The sequence below is a fragment of the Melospiza melodia genome, chromosome 11 (genome assembly GCF_035770615.1).
Source record: "Melospiza melodia melodia isolate bMelMel2 chromosome 11, bMelMel2.pri, whole genome shotgun sequence".
Taxonomy (NCBI): Eukaryota; Metazoa; Chordata; class Aves; order Passeriformes; family Passerellidae; genus Melospiza; species Melospiza melodia.
The window spans coordinates 1,321,923-1,340,770 of NC_086204.1; the positions used below are offsets into that span (position 1 = coordinate 1,321,923).

General features: G+C 48.4%; 1 protein-coding gene across 2 annotated transcripts in view; it reads left to right on the plus strand.

Moving 5' to 3' along the window:
* Positions 1–18,848, plus strand: part of PBX1 (PBX homeobox 1) — a 132,939-nt gene that overhangs the window by 92,704 nt on the left and 21,387 nt on the right. For both annotated transcript variants that reach the window (XM_063165224.1, XM_063165225.1), the window contains exons 3-5: positions 10,089–10,333; positions 14,176–14,366; positions 16,720–16,855. In XM_063165224.1, the coding sequence (XP_063021294.1) occupies positions 10,089–10,333; positions 14,176–14,366; positions 16,720–16,855 (572 nt within the window). The remainder of the gene's footprint in view (positions 1–10,088; positions 10,334–14,175; positions 14,367–16,719; positions 16,856–18,848) is intronic.

The following is an 18,848-nucleotide window of genomic DNA, read 5'->3' on the forward strand; positions in this document are numbered from 1 at the left end:
ATTAACAGATTCAGCTCATTCAAAGAACCCGTTTCTTTTCAGCGGGGAGAATTCATATGCAAAGCACCTCGCAGATCCCAGCCCAACGCTGCCTTCAGAGGAGGGGGTTTATGGCTGGACCTGACCTGGGAGCAATCCCATCCTTTGTTTGCTGATTTGTTCCTGCAGGGTTTAGGCAGCCCTAGGTCCATGCTGCTCCAGCACCAGCTCCTCCTCATTTCCTTGAGTGAGGACAATGGTTTGCTCTGTCCCTCAGTGACCATTTGTTCTCTTGGTGCTGCTGGGGGGACTCAGATCCATCTCCAAACTCCACCAGGGAAAGGTGAAATCCTGGCACCTTTGGCTGTCTTGGAGGGACTGAAGCTTTTCTCCATGGTTTGTGCTGCTCCCCTGAGCCAGGCCAGCCTGTGGTCAGTGAGCTCATCTTCTGCTCAAAGCAGGTCCAGCAGCAGAGCAGGGGTGAATCTCACTCTGCTTTCCTTCAACTCCTGCCATGCTGGCTGCTCTGAGCAGCTGGAGGTGGGGTGGAGGAGGCTGGGTGGAGGTGGCCATGCACCATCTGTCCCTTACAGTGTGGTCAGTGCAGCTGGAGAGTTTGGGATGTGCTGGGTTTGCCCTTGCAGATAAGGGATTGATCTGATCCAGGGCTGTGGCTGGAGCCTGCTGACCCTGCCCTGCTTAGGAGAGGGAGAACTGCTTTGTGAGATCGGTGTGGGATTGCTCCAGGCATCTCCCCAGCATCATCAGCCTGCTTGCTCAGCCCCTGAGCCTGGCCTGGGGTCTGTGAGGTGCTCACAGGGCTGGGGAGGAGGCCAGAATTTATCTGTGCTCTTCCAGGGGCAGAGTGTGCCAGTGAGACACACTGAGCCCCCTGAGGCCAGTTTGGCTCTGGGGTGATGGGTTATTTGCAGTATGTTACTGTGGGAAGCAGATGAGCTTAATTAGGTGGAGTTGTGAGGGTTTGTGCTTTGTGGGACATGAAGCTGCTGTGAGTGGGAGGGGAGGAAGTGGTTTGTCCACTTGTGGGGTGTTCAGGCTCTGGTTGCCTTGTCTTTAATGTGTGGAAGCACTTCCAGCCTGCTCTCTGCTGCTGAAGGCTCTGCTCAGCCACCTGTGTGTGGTGCAGAAAGTGCTACCTGTCCCCAAATACCAGCTTTGAAAATTCCAGATTGGGAGTCTTGCTGCCCTAGCCCACCAGCCTGCAGCAAAGCATCCACGAGGAAACGTGGATTTTGGCATCAGGACTGCCAGGAGAAAAACAGGAAATACTTAATTTTGAACCACAGTCATCCATACCAATAACTGAGTGTGTGGGGCTGGGGTCAGATATTTCCACACCCTGGGCTAAACTGGTCAGCAGGAGCAGAATACAGGGAAAGGCTGGAAAGATGAACTCATCTGTGTTCATTCAGCTTCCCCACAGAGTCACATTTCACAGAGAATCTGGTTTTCAGTAATCACAGCAACATTTTGCTTTATTTTTTCGGCTATTTTAGATCATTGTCCACTTTGGGGGGGGAAATAATTTTTTCCACAGAATATGTTAGTAATAATTTTCCAGATCTTTTGATCATTTTGCTGCCAGATCCTCTCTCACTGTGGCAGCTCATTTGGCATTTGGGATGGGGTTAGGAGAAAACTGGTGCAGATTCTTTGCCAGCACTATGAAATAAGTGTCTCTGTTCTGCAGCTTCCGTGGCACATCCAAGCTGCACCCTCCTGAAGTGATGGAGAGCTGCTGCTGGGAGCTGAGAAACTTTTTGGCATGTGATAAATTCCCTTCTCCCATTCTCTACACCCCAAAGTTAAGCTTTGAGGGAAATGCAGCTTTTTTTTTTTTTTTTTTTAATGTTGGATTCAGCAAATAATTTGGACACTTCCACCCCAGAAAGATGGGGAGTTACTGTTTTTCAAAGTTACATTTTTAAAGCAGTTTAATTGGTTTGAAATCGACCCAAATTTTTATTTAAACAAGAAAGAGAGAGAGGGGAAATTGATAAAGTGAAGTGGGAGGAGATTTCATTTTTGATTCGGGAAGCATTTTTGATTGATCTGAATCTGAGTCGTGATGCAAGTTTCCAGACTGGTGGTGGGTGGGAGGGATCTGGGGGAGGTGCTGCTGCCCTGAGCATCTGATGCTTCTGTGGTTGGCCTTGGGCTGGTTGGCCGTGGCTGGAGCTGACCTCTAGGGCTGCATGGACCATTACTCTGAACTGGTGTGGCTTGCTCCTCTCTCTGTGGGAGTATCTTACCGCAGTTATATGGACTGCAGGAACACTTCTCCACCTTCCAAAAGCATCTCTGCTTTGTTTCCAAGGAGCCCTGAAGCACACTCCTGTGTTGGGAAAAGAATGGGTTTGCAGTGATCCAGGGTGGCTTTGCAGTGCTTATGGGTGCAAGCCGCTCTCTTGATTTGTTGCTGGGATTTTTGGTTCATTTTATTTCTTTACGCAGTGAAAATTGGTGGCAGAAATGGCCCATTGGTTTCACAGAGTTCCTCCTTTTGCTGGGAAATAAATAAAATAAGTAGATGCACAAAAAGCAGTTTTGCCAGCTGAATTTTTCCATGCCTCATCTCACGGCAGCCTGTTTTGGAAAATTTGAGCAAAAATCTGTTCATCCATTTGTAAGTTTTGGAAAGGTTGAAGTGAGGAGGGGAGCTTTAATGCCAATTGTAAGGAAAAAAATCCATGAGCTTCTCTTAATTCCTGCTCCCCTGTGTATCTGTGTATTTAGAAATTCCAGCTTCTGTTTATGTTGGAAATAGGTAATTGCACTTTGACCTTGACTTTCTCAGTGGCTTTATTAAACATGGTGAATACATTCAACCAGGGTTTAAAACTCCTGTGATTATTTGACATTGAAGTGCTCCACCTTTGTTACAGACTGTGATTCCCATTGATTCCCATTGAAGGACACTGTGTGCTTTGCCAAGAAGGAATTTCTGTTGTGTCCCATGGACCTGGCAGGGTGAAGATCCAGCCAGGGGTGCTTCAGTAACCTCCACAAAGCTCTGGGAGTTCATTTCTTCTGAACATTGGGTATTTAGCAGGGGGTTGGAATGAGATGATCTTTAAGGTCTTTTCCAACCTAAACCATTCCAGGATTCTGTGGTAGGATCCAAGACTCAGGATTTTCCTTGCTGTGGGGGATTGGCTGTTTCAGAAGAAAGTAGGCTGCAAGTACCCTTGGATAGGAGAAAAACCCAAGAGTTCAGGTGTTCACAGGGGTCTCAGGTTGAGGGAAGAGATGAGGATCTGACTCCATGTTTCAGAAGGCTGATTTATTATTTTATGATATATATTACAGCAAAACTATACTAAAAGAATAGAAGAAAGGATTTCATCAGAAGCTAGCAAAGAATAGAATAGCAAAGAATGATAACAAAGGTTTGTGGCTGGGCTCTCTGTCTGAGCCAGCTGACTGTGATTGGCCATTAATTACAAACATCCAACATGGGGCAATCACAGATGCACCTGTTGCATTCCACAGCAGCAGATAATCAATGTTTACATTTTGTTCCTGAGGCCTCCCAGCTTCTCAGGAGGAAAAGCCCTAAAGAAAAGATTTTTCATAAAAGATGTCTGCGACATTTGGGTAGGTGCATGGAGTCTGGCAAGTTCTCTGCACAGAGAAAGTTTGGGAAGAGCAGCTCAAGCCTGTGGCATCATGGATCAGCCAAGGAAGCAAACCGCAGTTCTCCTGACTTGGTTACAACTACACATAAGGAAGATGCAGTCCCTGAATGTGCAGTTGTCCTCAAATATGAGGCAGTGGGAGTATTCTTGTCCCAGGTTCAGTCCTCTGATCCTCAGCGTTCACAAATGTAGTCTCAGGCTCAAGGGAATGTTGAGATGGGCTTAAAGTGAGGTGCTTAGTTACTGGTTTTGTTAGGAGAGGCATTGCTGGCATCACAGCTGTCCCTGTGTTTGCTGGCTTTTGTTTAGACCTGCAGCTGTAAAAAATATGTTTAAAAAAAACAACATTTTCCAGTGAGCTTGTGTGAGTCCTAAAGCTGGGTCTCCCCAAACAAATGTTGCTGATCCTAAATCCCAAAAAGCTGGAGAGAGCTGATGTCCCAGGTGTGTTTCAAAGCCAGGCTGTTTGCTGTGTGGGTGTGTGCAGGAGTTTTGGGGTTCCCAGGGAGAAATGCCACGTCCTCCTTGTCTGTACCACCCTCAGGGGCAGCTGCTGCTCCAGGAAAGGATTTGGGTTCACCTTGGTGCCTGGGTTGGCTGTTGTTGGGGCAGATGAGTGCCTTGGTGAAGGGGGAGCAGGCATCTCACCCACTTGAGGCCGTGTGAGAGGACAGAGAGCAGCCAGAAGTGCTCCACCAGCATGGACATCTCTGGTTTCCCCATGAGAAAGGGACACCCAAGGCCCCCTCACAGCCTGACGAGAGGAATTATCTGTCCTCCTCTCCCAAAACTCCCTTGTTGGGTGGGTTGTTCCCGCCTCCCTGGACATCTTAGGCACAGTGGAGGCAGGAAAAGAAAACCCTTCTGAAAATCAGAACGTAATTACTCCCATCTGCTCCGGCACCGCTTCCCATTTCTGCCTGCCAGGATGCTTGTCTCCGATGCTAAGTAGCACATTATTTTCGATAAGTTGCAATCATTTACTTGAAATCTCCTTCTCCTTTGAAATGTCCCCCTGGAAAGGCAATTCAGCGAGTTGGGAATGGGCAGAAAGAACCAGGATAAAACCACGCAGAAGCAGCTGAGCTGGGGCGGGAGGGCGAGCGCTTGTCCTGAGCTCATGGAAATCACCCAGCAGGTTCCTCTGTCGGGAGGGTTTGTGTGAGTGCCCAGCCACCAGCTCCAGCCCCTGGCTGGTGGTGTCAGCAAATGGGGCTGCAGAGGAGCTGCCAGCTTGTGTCGTCAGAATTCACACAGAATTCACAGAATCACTGGGTTGGAAGGGACCACCAAGGGCATCGAGTCCAACCCAGCCCCAACACCTCAACTAAACCCTGCACCCAGTGCCACATCCAGGCTTTGTTAAACACACCCAGGGATGGGGACTGCACCACCTCCCTGGGCAGCCATTCCAGAACTTTATCACTCTTTCTGTGAAAAACTTTATCCTAATATCCAGCCTGTATTTCCCTTGGTGCAGCTTGAGGCTGTGTGCTGTGGTTGTGTCAGTGCTGCCGGGGGAAAGAGCCCAGCCCCAGCTGAGCACAGGCACCTTTCAGGGAGTTAGAGAGTGTGATAAGGTCAGAGAGAATCCTAACCAGGCAGTCACAGACATTCTGCAGGACTGTGCTTTTGAGCGCTGAAGTCAGCAGAGAACCAAGCTGGCTCTGGGGGAGCGATTCCTTCATCATCACAACCTGGGTCGGCATCTTGTGTCACCACACACCCTCTTGTGAGGGGCTGTATGGAGTCTGGCCCTGCTTCCCACATCTCCTCAGCTTGAAGACGCTGGCCACCAGGATAAATTGCCCTTTCTAGAAGAAAGATGGAGCTGGAAGGTCCTTTGCTGTTGTCACTGCTAAGCCACAGTTTCCTGCTTAGCTTCTGCCATCACCCCCAGCATGTTTAATTGCCTTTGTCACATAGTTCTGTCTCTGTTGCCTGCACATCTCTAATTTGGAGGGTTTGGAAGGGCTGGAGAGGAAAGAGTTGCTAAGTGGAAGTGTTTTGGTGTGGCCTTGGAGAAGAGAAGATGACTGTGTGCTCAGCTCCCGTGCTTTTCAGATTCCTCTGGAAAAATGCTCCAGAAAAATGAAGTAAATAAGGTAGGGCATGGTGTCATGGATACCAGAGGAGTCTGGTGCCCTCCTTTGTGGATTTCTTAGGTGATTCACAGCCCCAGGCCATCCCCAGAGCGGTGTCTGTTCCAAAGGTGACTGCCAAGTGCTCCTGCCCTGCCCTGGCTGTTACCTCAGATTGTGTGACCTGAGGGGACACCAGGCACAGTGCCAAGCTGTGGGGACATGTGGGGTGCTCTCTGCTCAGCTCATGTGAGATGGAGCTGGCTGCTTTGCAAATGCTCCTTGGAGACGTTGTGGGAAGCATCTTGGAGCATCTGGAAGCTCTGGTGGCCCAAGGCACCTTCCATCCTGTGTCGCTGAATCTCAGGACAGGCACAGAGCCAAGGAGCTGCTTTTGCCTTTGTCCCCTCACCTGCTTCTCTGAGGTCAATCCTGCCACCACTTGCCACGTCCTGCACTGCAGCCACACCACAGAGCCAGCCCAGGGACGTCCTCTGACCCCTGGGGCTGGGATCCCTTCCTCAAGAGGGGAGAAGGAGCAAGTGTGGGAGCTGGGAGCCATTTTCCAGCTGCTGGAATGGGTCTCTGTGACCCTGGTGGTGACCATGCCTGGACCACAGGCTGGTGGCTCCATGGTCCCCAGGTGCTCCTGCTGCTGCCACCAGAGATGGTTACGCTGTGACAGCCACATTCCAGCTGGGGGACAGGGCACGTGCTTTGGGTTTGCTTTTAAAACACACCCATATATATATAAAACACACGTATATCTATGTGTATCTATACCTTTTTAATTTTTTTTTTTTTTGTTGAGTGTGTATATTTACATCTAAAAATGCATTTTGATCAGCAGGGAACCTGGGTGAGGGCTGAGCACCATCTAGTGGCAAGCACCACAGCTCCAGAAGCTGCCAAGCCAGCAGGAAATCAGCCAAGGACAGAAAGTCTTGCAGGAATTCTCCTCCCCCCCGGCTGCCAATCGCTACCTTTCTTTTTGTTCTTCCTTTTTTCCCCATTTTCTTTAATCAGGACCAGCAAATGGGGGTCCTGAGGAAGCTGGGTGCCTACATGCCTATAGCCCCTTGGACCACTGAGGACCCTTCTGCTTCATTTATTCTGATTTAATTTGGTAGGAGAGCAGGGTTCTTTTGCCACCAGCTGCCTGGGCACTACAGATTGGGTGCTGCCAGACCCTTCCCAAACTCCTCATCCCATCACAGGGAGCAGTTTGGAGGCTGGGAGCTTCCAAGGATCTCAGGCATCCTGGCAGGAGCCATGGGTCCAGCTCTGGGAAGATAAAAAAGGAGCTTTTAAATAATCATTTTGTCTTCTCCTCGGCTGAGCACAGCCTTTCAGGGGTAAATAAGCAGCATCAGTCCTGCTTAGACACCTTGGCCTTTCCATTTATTTACTCCCAGGCTTTATTGTGAGTGAGCAGCCAAGCCCAGGCTGTGGGGGACACGTCTCCTGCGCTGGGTGCTGCTCTGTGTGTGTGGCACAGCAATAAAGCAACCAGGAATACACAGCACTTTTCATCAGGAAGCAGCTCTCTAAACATAAACTAATTAATCACTCGTGCCTACCTGTCAGGTCAATGATTCCTGAGATTTTTTAATCTAAAAATATTTCCCTTTTGAAATCCAGATGCGCCTGTTTTGGCAACTCTGCTTTTGATTTGTTTATTTGAGGTGGTTTTTGATTTTTTTTTTATTTTTAACCTGTGTTGCTTTCATTTTGTATTTAGGCTTTTGATGTGCTTTAATTGACTGATTTTTTTTTTTTTTTTTTGTCCTGGAAGAATAGGAATTTATTCTCTTTATTTTCGTGGCAAGTCTCTCTCCCTGCTGCATCCTGTCACTTTTCTCTTTTTAAGGGATTTGGCTACTTTTGCCTCATATTTCAGTTTATGGACCATAGACCCCAAACCATTTTCTTGATGAAATCTGTCCTCTCCCCTTGGATCTATTTATCATGGCTGTGTGCCATGGGAAGCCTCCCGTGGTGGGGGGAGATGCTGGTCCTGTCTCCTGAGGGCTCAGCTTCAGATTTGGCACTCTGCCCTCATTCCTCCATATAGAAATGATCCTCCCTAGCGTAGAATTATTTATTTTTAGTTCCAGTTTTACTGTTCTTAGGCTTTTTTTCTGCCCACCTTCCCACCTTTGTTGACGGTGCATATTTTAATCACCAAAAAATGCCAGTAAATGCATGAATGAGTAACTGGTCCAAATGTATGAATAAAATAAAATTAAATGAATGAGTGAAATGTCCTGAAAATAGTAATTTCAGTAGGCTTTAAGGCTTTTTAGAAAAGCTCTTTTTAGTCTTAACCAAACCTCTCAACAGGGTCTTTTACTACAATTTTATACTGATAATAGCTGTATCTTTAACTTATTGCAGAGCAGGGAAGACCATACCTGGTGGTTGATGGGGTTTTTTAGCTGCTGTGATTTTATTTCATGTTGCTAACAGATCTTCCCCTACTTTTTTATTTTAAATGACAGGAATAATCACTTGTTCTTGTTTGTGCCATGGATTGGGAGGGAGTCAGATTCATCTCAGGTGTCAGCAGGCATGGCTTTATCAAAATCCACACAGCATTTCCCAGCTCTGGATGTGCAATGAGTGTGTGCTTGTGGGGTGTGTGTGCTCAGAGCCCCTGTGCCAGATGAGATGGGGAAATACCATTGTTTTCCCTTAGGAAATGCCCTTTTTTATTCACTCATCAAGGATTTGTTTTATTTATGTTGTTTATTATGCAGCTGTACATGTGGAAATCTCACGTTATTATTCTGTTTTCAAACACAGACATTGGAGGGGGACACAGGGGGAGCCCATAGGGCACCTCCATTTTTCAGACATGGGACATCCCAAGCTGTTGGGTTGTTTTTCCAGGAAAGCCCTCACAGGATAACTTTACTTGGAACAGTAATTTAGACAGGGAGCAAAAGATGGGAGGATGATTCTTTTTTTAAAAAAGTCATTTTGGGAGGATTAATTCATCATTGCTCCTTTTCTCAGCATCACTGGAATGACTGGATTCTTAAAGAAAAGACATTTTTCCAGGAGTAAATTTGATTTCATACATGTTTTTCACATGTTCCCAGTGCATGGCTAAAAGCATGGACTTCAAGCCCTCTCCACAGTCCATATTTCAGGATGTGGAAGCCAAGGCACAGCTGCCCTGGGCTCTGTGCATCTTTCTCTGCCGCCAGGGATTGATGTAAATGACATATTGGGCGACATGAGAGAACCCCTGAGCAAGATGGAATCAGGGCTACAGACTTCCCTTCCAAATTCCCATCTCATGCTTGAATCTGGATATGGTCCCTATCGCTTCTGGCAGCAAGCATGGGTACATTTATTGGGTTTTTTTTTTGGTTGCTGTTGCTGGGAGTTTTGCTGCTTGTTCCAGCAGAAAGTGTGGCTCTGTGGGCTAGCTCTGTGGTGAGCTCACTGCCAGCTCTGCCCTACTTCTGTCCTGCAGGAAGGAGGGGAAGGAGCAGGGAGAGGAGCAGGGAGCTGGAGTGCCAAGTAGTGATGAGTGATGCCAGACTTGGTGCTGAGTACTTGGAGCATCAGGATTCCTGTTGGGGAACCTTTTGGGGAACTGTAGGAGCATCAGGGGGGGCAGGATGGTCGGGATGGGTGGACACCAGAGATCTCTGCAGCCAGGTCGTGGAATTTGTGGTTTATTGCAAAGGGCCTGGGTGCAGGGCCCTGCTGGGAGCTGCCAAACACAGCTCAGAGCTGATCTGAGAGAGGTAGAGGGGATGAGAGGGTAAGAGAACAAAAGGGTAAGAGAGTAAAAGGGTGAGAGAGTAAAAGGGTAAGAGAGTGAGGTTCCCGTTACAATACCATAAATCATCCTCTGTGCTGAATATTCTATTTCTCACTAACCAATCTAGTACAATATACAAATCCTATAGCATTTACCTACAGCCTATAAGAATCACTACATTACCATACCGTGTTACATTGTAAACCCTAAAAACTCCTCTTTGGCCCCTTCTGCCAAGCTGTAGGGTCTGCTCTGACCCTTGGGCCTGTCTGCAAGCAGAGGGTGTTGTTCCATCAAAAGGGGATCACCTTCAGCTGGCCACACCATTGTTTTCCAGTTGTTCAGTAACTGAGGCATCTCAAATTTTGCTTTCATTTCAATCTCACTTCTAGTTTCTATGTTCTCAAAATCTTTTGCCAGACAATCATATTTGTAAGGCTTTCCTGTTCCATCTTCTCCAACGGGGAACCTGTTGGGGAACGTGTTGGGAAGGGACAAAACCCCTGCTGGCGGGGTCAGTCCAGCTTGGGACGAGGAATTAAAACCCAGGTGTGATTCAAGCTTTTCCTGTCCCCGTTGTGTCTCCTGCAGTGCTGAGCATCCGGGGGGCGCAGGAGGAGGAGCCCACGGACCCGCAGCTGATGAGGTTAGACAACATGCTGCTGGCAGAGGGGGTGGCAGGCCCCGAGAAGGGAGGGGGCTCGGCCGCCGCTGCCGCCGCCGCCGCCGCGTCCGGAGGAGCCGGCTCCGACAACTCGGTGGAGCACTCGGACTACAGAGCCAAACTGTCCCAGATCAGACAGATCTACCACACGGAGCTGGAGAAGTACGAGCAGGTAACAGGCTCCTTCGTGGTGGGGCTGCTGGGGGCACAGAGTGGGTCTGCACGGCCTGGGTCGCTGCTGACGTCTGTTGTTAGGAAGCTCTGGGTGTTGGAGTGAGAACATGGTTTCTCTAGAGTTGGCAGGGCTGGGGTTTTATTCTGGGATGGGTGTTGATCCAGGGTGACCCCAATGTAGGGAATAATGTGTTCTGACTCCATGATTCAGAAGGCTGAACAATTGTTTTATTAATCTATACTATATTACACTAATACTATACTAAATCACATCCTAAAGAGATACTATACTAAAGAGTAGTATAGTATCTCTAGTATAGTATAGAATAGTATAGTATCTCTAAAGAGATACTAAAGAAAAACCTGTGACTGTCTGAGACAGCCAGGACACAGCTTTGACCCAGTTGGCCAAGGAATCAAAACAACCTTCACTGGTATCCAATGAACAAATCACTTTGGGTAAATAATCTCCACAACACATTCCACGTGTGCAAAGCAACAGGAGTAGTGAATAGAGATAAGAATTGTTTTCTCTTCTCTGAGGATCTCACTGCCTTTCCCAGGAAAAATCATTGAGAAGTTGTGCCTGCTGCTCTCTGTGAAGAGAGCTGTGGCCACAGTTTGGGTTGCCCCTTGGATTTTCACTTTTCACTCCTCCCCTGATATCTTACCCAGAATTGGCCCTCTGAAGGATAAGGCCTCTCTGATATGCTGGCCTCAGTGATGACAGCTGTCCTAGCAAGACTTGAATCAGAATCTTCCTTGAATATATTTTCTCCTTGAAAAGCTCTCTTTCCAGGGGAAAAAAATCTTTTTTTCTTGTGGTAAATTACTGTTAAAAAAGAAAATCTGCTTGGATTATGAGCACAGCTATTGGTAACACTGACAATTTCATGAAGAACTTTGCAGGTCAGTGCTCAAAACCAGTTGCTTTCAAGCGCTTCCAGATGTTTTGCAGACCTCTCTTGGCCACTGTGCACCTTGCCCTTCTGGTTTCTACCCCAAGGTTATGGTTTATGGCTGTGAGCAAGAAGGCGTCACCTCTTTGGGTGCGGGAGAGAGAAGCCTTTAGCCAGGCCCAGAGGGTGGGATGGGCCACATCTTTCCTTCTCACAACCCACTGAAGGAGTTTGGTTTTGCCACTGAGTGGTTCTGCTGGTCCACCATCTCTGGTACCATCTCTGGTACCGTTTCTGGTACCATCTCCCACATTCCTGCACCACCAGGGCTCAGGTTTTTCCACCTCCTTCCCACTCTCTCCAATCGAGCTGTTGGAAGCTCAGCCCCTGGCTGCTGCTGGGTCAGCACAGCAATCAGTGGTGATTTTGCCCTTAATGCTCTTTCTTTCACGGCAAGAGGAGATGAGCTGAAATAGCTGGGGTGTCTGAGAGCTCTGATAGCCAGCGCTCATCCTGGAGATGGGAGTCAGCAGCTGGAGCTGGCCTTGGGGGTGTCTCCTTGTTGGGTCTGAGCCATGGTGGGAATTCACCTTGGAAGGGTGGGGTAAGACACAGCAGGTCAAGGCCATGTCACCAATCCACAAATGCAGTGTTTCTTGCCCCTGCCAGCCCCTTTTTCCCCATCGTGGTGTGGGAGATGCAGACACTGTCCCCAGAGCAACCACCCACACCTCAGGAGCACCAAAGGCTTCTCCAGCCATCACTGTGCACTGGTTTCTGGGGCTTGGTGCTGGGAATCAGAGGATCCCATCATGCCAGTGGGGTGCTCATGGGGATGAGGGAGAGGGAATTGAAGTGGCCTTGATCTCAGAATCCTCAAAATCCCCCCTCCTTGTCCCCTGGCTCCTCTCTGTGCCCTGTCCTCAAGGCATAGCGTGGGGACAGCAGGAGCAGCCAGACAGTGCTGTGCCAGCAGCAGAATAATTGGGATTGTTACCTGCTTGCCCTTGTTTGTCAGGGCTCCTGCCTCACTCAGGCTTTAATTATTATCCTTATTTACTCCTTGCCTGATGTGCCAAGAGCACGGAGCAGGGCTGTGTCTCTCTGGGAGCTGCTGCTGTGAAGCACAAGGGGCTCTGCAGGACACATGGTGGGGCTGTAGGAGGAGGGACAGTGGGTGAAAGGTGCATGGTGCTCCTCAGGTAAATCTATAGCTCCACAGTGGCTGGCACTTCTTCATGCTTTTTATGAATCCTAGGGCTTCCTCTGCCCCAGCTCCATGCATGATCCCCTTGGGAGCAAAGAAATCAGCTCCTGTCTTTCCCAGCACGTTTGTTGAGAGTCTCTCACCCCCTGCGCTGGGCAGACCAGAGAGATTTCTCTCTCCCTGATGCCTATTTCAGGCTTAGCTAGAAACAGAGGGCAGATGAAGTTAAAAGGATAAAAGTGATATATTTAATGGAGGGCCTTCAGGTACAGAGCCTCCCCAAGGGGCTTACACCCAAATTGAACCATTTCATGAGTTTTTCAGACACATAAAAGTTTAGTCTGTTTGCATATCAGGGGTTACTTCTCTTCTCCAATTACAGCTTCAGGTGATGAAGTCAGATGCCCACAGTTTGCTATCCTCCCAATTCACTTTTGTTTATACTTTTTGGGGCCTGAGGCAGTGAGGTGTCCTTGAGTTTCAGGCCTCAGGAATTGTTTTGTCTGACCAAAATGTGAAGAGAGTTAACTAACACTCTGTATGGAGTTCAGAGTTATACACGGATGCAGTACCGGATCTGAAAAATACAAAAGCTAAAATCCTGAGGCATCATCCCCTGAGCTCAGCATGGTCTTGCACTGAGCCTGCTCTGGAAAGCCCCAGCCAGCAAGGCCTGTGTGGGGCTATCAGTTGTTGGTTTTTCTGGGTTTGGATTGAAGGTACTTTTGAGATAGTAATTTGTCTTTATTATTTTTTATCAGTAAAACAGTCTCATTATTGTGAGTTGGGAAGCTTTTCATTAGAAGGCACAAAATGGCCAACAATCTCTTGTTACAAGGTCTCCTAAGACTAAACTATTATCCAATTAAGAGCTCACACTTAGATTATTTTCGCTTTTAACCCAACAAGTGATCCCACAGAGGCCACAATGGGGACTTTCCTGCCCAATTACAAAATGCCACCCAAACCCATGAAGAAGAAACCCAGGACAACACCCTGTGCCCTCCATCTTGCTTCCATCCACAACACACTAAAAACCCCAAACCCTAAATTTCTCACCAAGTGATACACCTGCACTGCTCTCTATAATCTATTTCACACTTTTGTAGATTCCAGTCTATCTTGAAGTCTGGGAAACTTTCTCCATGAACGAGGGTCACAGTCAGTGCTCCGCTGTGACTGTGTTCACAGGGGTCTTAGGATGAGGGAAGAGACGAGGATCTGACTCTGTGTTTCAGAAGGCTTGATTTATTATTTTATTATATATATTATATTAAAACGATGCTAAAAGAATAGAAGAAAGGATTTCATCAGAAGGCTAGCTAAGAATAGAATGGGAAAGAACGATAACAAAGGCTTGTGGCTCAGACTCTCTGTCTGAGCCAGCTGACTGTGATCGGCCATTTATTACAAACATTTAACATGGGCCAATCCCAGATGCACCTGTTGCATTCCACAGCAGCAGATAATCAATGTTTACATTTTGTTCCTGAGGCCTGTCAGCTTCTCAGAAGGAAAAATCCTAAGGAAAGGATTTTTCATGAAAAGATGTCTGTGACACTCCCCTGGGGGTCAAGACACCCCAGAGCAGACAGAGAAACATTCCCAGTGCCCTAAATTTCCACAGCTTGCGCTCCCATCTCCTCCTGCAGCCACGCTGCCTGTGCCCCGTGCTCAACACCACCGAATGACCTTCCCATCCTGGGGTTTCTTTTGCTTTTCCTGCCGTGCCAGGCGTGCAACGAGTTCACCACGCACGTGATGAACCTGCTGCGCGAGCAGAGCCGGACCCGGCCCATCTCGCCCAAGGAGATCGAGCGCATGGTGAGCATCATCCACCGCAAGTTCAGCTCCATCCAGATGCAGCTGAAGCAGAGCACGTGCGAGGCCGTCATGATCCTGCGCTCGCGGTTCCTGGACGCACGGTGAGCCCACAACCCCGCCAGACCTTCCTGCAGTGCCCTTCGGGGTGGGAATCCATAAAATCAGAGGGGTTTGGGAAAGCTGGCCTCAGAGACAGCAGAGCTGGATTGGAGCTAAGCAGTAGCCATGAGATTGGTCAGCAGAAAAATTATTTAAAAAGTAGAAAAGCAAGGACAAATAGAACCATGGTCTGTGTATTAATGCTTGGCTAGAGTAACTCCCTAAGCTACAGAAAAGTTTATCTAGAGAGATATTAGGAAGTTCTAACCTTAATAATGGAGCTCTGTGCATTGTGTTTTAAGGCTTACAAGCAGGTGTTGTATTCAAAATAAGCAAGCATTTTTTAACCAAAGTGTGCTTATAGTGGTTGGATAGAACTACTGTCAATGTGCTTTTGCTTTGTGTGATTGGTCAAAAAACTTATAAAGTAAGTTGTAACATTAAGTCCTTATTCTGCTGCCTGGGATGGGAGCTGGTGGCATCTTCCCATTGTAATAACCACGGACTGAGACTGATGCTGGAAAATCAAACAGCTCAAGGCACGTTCCACAGCAGCCCCATCCCATCCATGATTTGTACACAGACCTCCAGCTGGGAGGTTTGTTGCCCAGGTTTGGTTCTGGAGTAAAAAGAAGGCCCAGCTGAAGGGCTGTGTCTTGAGTGTCTTGGTTTGGAAAGACAGGAGTCTGCTAAGGAAGGCAGGAGCCTCCCCTGAAATGGAGAATGTAAAACCCCTCTCCCTCCTAATTGCTATAAATTGTAAATTAAGGGGCTCTCAGGCAAAAAATATGGGAGCAGGAAATAACAGTTCTTCACTAGGGAAGAAAATAAAAGGATAAAATAAACAATGCAGTACACTAGAACAACACTGACAGAGTCAGAACTCAGCCTGACACCCTGTGGGTCAGGGTGTTGGTGGCAGTCCCATTGGAAATGTGGCTGCAGCCCTCCTGCAGTGTCAGGGGTGGTTCTGGTGGAGCAGGGATCCTGTAGAGAAGGATGGATTCCTTCCTCTGAAGATCCAGGGGAAGGAGAGACAGCTGCTGTTCCTCTGGGGAATCCAGTGGAGAAGCCGTGCTGGTGTCTCAAAACCTCTGGATTATATCTGGGTAGGAATGCTTGAAACCTCAGATTGTATCCAGGCAGGAATGTTTGAAACCTCAGATTGTATCCAGGCAGGAATGTTTGAAACCTCAGATTGTATTCAGGTAGGAATGTTTGAAACCTCAGATTGTATCCAGGTAGGAATGCTTGGCTCCTCCCTCTGGGCTCACATCTCCCAATGGGATGCTGCAGTTCTTATCAGCCATGCAGTGACATTCAATAGCTGTTATCAGCAGATGTTCCCCCCACTCCAGGTGTGGAAGAGATAAGGAAAACTGCCCACTTAATAGAAGACAAGTGCCATACAGATGGTAACAGAATACATCTTGCCTTGCAGTCTGGGACATTGAGCCAGAGGGGGTTTTGCCTTCTTTTTTGCCATGGTCTGGTTGAGGTGTTAGGGCATGGGTTGGACTCGGTGATCTTGAAGGTCTCTTCCAACCCGGTCATTTTGGGAATTCTGTGAATTCTTTATCCCTTAGTGGTCTGTGGCTCAGCAGGGGAGGGGACTGCAATTCAAAACACTCATGGGTGAGGCTCCCAGCTGTACCCTGAGAATTGCACATCCTGGTTTTGCTGTGGCAGAGGGAAATCCTGTGGCACATTGCAACAAGCCTCTGTGGTGAAAACATGCACTTCAGTTAGGGATGAAAGTTTATCCTCCCGTCCCCCCTAGATTCCCATTCTTTTCCCACTGTTTTTATTGTCCCAAATTTTCAATTTGCTGTAAAATTATTTCATTTCCCAAGCTGGTTAGGTGCAGACTGCAGCTTGGGCTATAGCTTGCTACGGAGAGGAGAGGCAGCCACACCAGGGGTACAAGAGATGGCAGACAGATAATAATGCCTAGGTGTGAATGGAATAAATTCCCCAAGGATATATCCAGCTCTGCTTCCTCAGCACAGAGCTTTGCAGAGCAGCACTGTCTGTGGTCACGACAGCCAGGTGTCAGGAGTCACCTTCCCAGGTGGAGGAGCTGCATGCCAGCTTTCAGACTCTGCTGTGAGCTGGAGGACACAGTGATGAATTTGAGATGGAGACTTGCTGGCTTTGAGAGGTGCTGAGAGAGCTGTGACCAGCAAGGAGCAAATCAGAACCTTCTGGCCACGGTTCTTGCCCTCCGTGCAAGCACAGAGGGGAGGGAGGAAAGTGGGAAACTCAAGAGTATCTAAAATTGCGTTCTGTTTTTGCATCCCTGGTGCTCATTCTCTTTCCTTTTCCTTCTGTTTCCCACTCTTTCTTCACGTGAAGGCGGAAGAGACGAAACTTCAACAAGCAAGCCACGGAAATCCTGAATGAGTATTTCTATTCCCATCTCAGCAACCCTTATCCCAGTGAGGAAGCCAAAGAAGAGCTAGCCAAGAAATGTGGCATCACAGTCTCACAGGTGAGAGAGCTCGAAGCCTGCACCAGAGTGGGAAACCTCAGCATGGGCAAGGGAATCCCAGACCTCAGACCAGTCAGCCATGCCCAGTGTTGAGCATTTAATCATTAAATCAGTTTAGTGCAGGTTAGTGAGAGTGGGTGGGAGTGCAGATGGCACTTGCAGATTGAAGCCATGGATGGAAAAGGAAAGTCTGAGGGTGGATTTAGGAGGTATGAAGGCTCCATGGAGCTGTGTGTGCAGCCAAGGTGTGACAGCCCAGAAATGATGTGGCAGCGCCCAAAGGGGCAAAGACTCCTCAAGGAATTAGTGCTGGCCTGGCCTGCAAGAAGAGCTTGTTTGATCTGAAAGTCCTTTATTCAGGGAATTAAAAGCATCAGGAAGAGTTGTGCAGATTTTGCTTGATGAGATAGAATGGTCAAGTCCTGGTGGGGAGGATCTGGGTGCAGCAGGTACAGTTTGTGCTCAGGGAGGGTGGGATTTCTCAGGGTCATTTCTCTCAGTCATTACCCTTGTGCTGCAGATCATGACATCTCCCTGACTTGCACATCAACATGAACTCTTTCCATGTGTTCAAGGAAGCCACATAGTTCCTGGAGTCTGTAGCCTTGACCTGGGAGCTGCTGTGATCTGTGAGGAGCACAGCCAGCCCTTGAAACATTCAGCCATACATTGCCCTCCTTTATTTCCTCTCCTTTTTGGAGCAGGCTGTGTGACTGAGAGCCAGTCTCTGTGGCCTGTGGTAGGCTTGTCCTCACATGAGCTTAGCAGCCCCTCTGGGCTCCCGTGGCATTCCCTGCCTTGGGCTGCTTCCCAGCCCCAGGCACGTGCCTGCTCGTCACTTGAGTAAACTGCAGACAGCAGCAGCAGCATCTGGTGTCCTTGTGGGAGCGTGTCTGCCTTCAGCAGGAGCAGCAGCATCCAGGGGAAGGTGTCATCACCGTGCTGAGTGCCTGCTGAGTGACTCCAGTGGCCTCCCCTGGGCTGCAAGACCCAAACGTTGCTTCTTCCCAGAGTTACCTACAGGAGACAGCACATTCTGGCTTAAGGAAAGCTCCAGCTGTCCCAGTGCTTCCCCTCTCACTTCTAATTTATCTGTTCACACTTACAACTTCTCCTTTGCAAAGACAAAATTCCCAGGAGAAGTGCTGCACTTAGGAGGGGGTTTTGAGCCTGCTGTATCAAGGCTGCTTTGTGCCTGTCTCCAGGATCTTCATCCAAGTAAGGCAGAAACAAGCACACATCCAGGTCTGGTTTTGCTGAGACTAAGTGGGAACACAGGTCTCCAAGTAAGGCAGAAACAAGCACACATCCAGGTCTGGTTTTGCTGAGACTAAGTGGGAGCACAGGTCCCATGAATGAATGTGTGCTAGTCCTGAGCAGGGTTGATGTGAACTCGGAGTCTGAGCAGATTAGGCAGGTGCTTCACAGATTTTGGAATGCAGGTAGGTTGTGGTGGATGGATATTCCAACCTCCTGCCCTGTGGTGCTCAGAGTTCACCCAGGATGGGAAGAGCAGTCATGAGGAGATGTCCATGTGGGAAGATCATGATGGAGCACGTTGTCACTAGTGACAAAGCTGGACCAAGAGGTGGAATGCAGCTCTTTGCCAACAGCAGCAGCTCCTGGTGGTGCCATCAAAATGTTCACTCCCAGATCTGGGCTGGGTGCTGATCTGAGTCTCTGCAGGGTATATTTTCTCTGTCCTGCTCTGCAGGGTTGGACACCTGTAGCTCAGTAGCCATTAAATTGGTGGATGAAGCCACTTCTGTGTGGGAGCTGCTGGATGCTCTGATAAGCACTGCAGATAGAAAGCAGCATAGGAATAAAAGCTTGTGGGTTTCAGTTATCAACACCAAACCCAAACTTTCCCTAAGATAAGGAAGAAATCATGGGCTTCAAAGGATGAGGATCCATTATTGTGTTCTGTGTCTTTAGCTCTTGCTCAGTTTATTTGGAAGAGGGAGCACTGATGTACTTGCTCACCAGCAAGCAA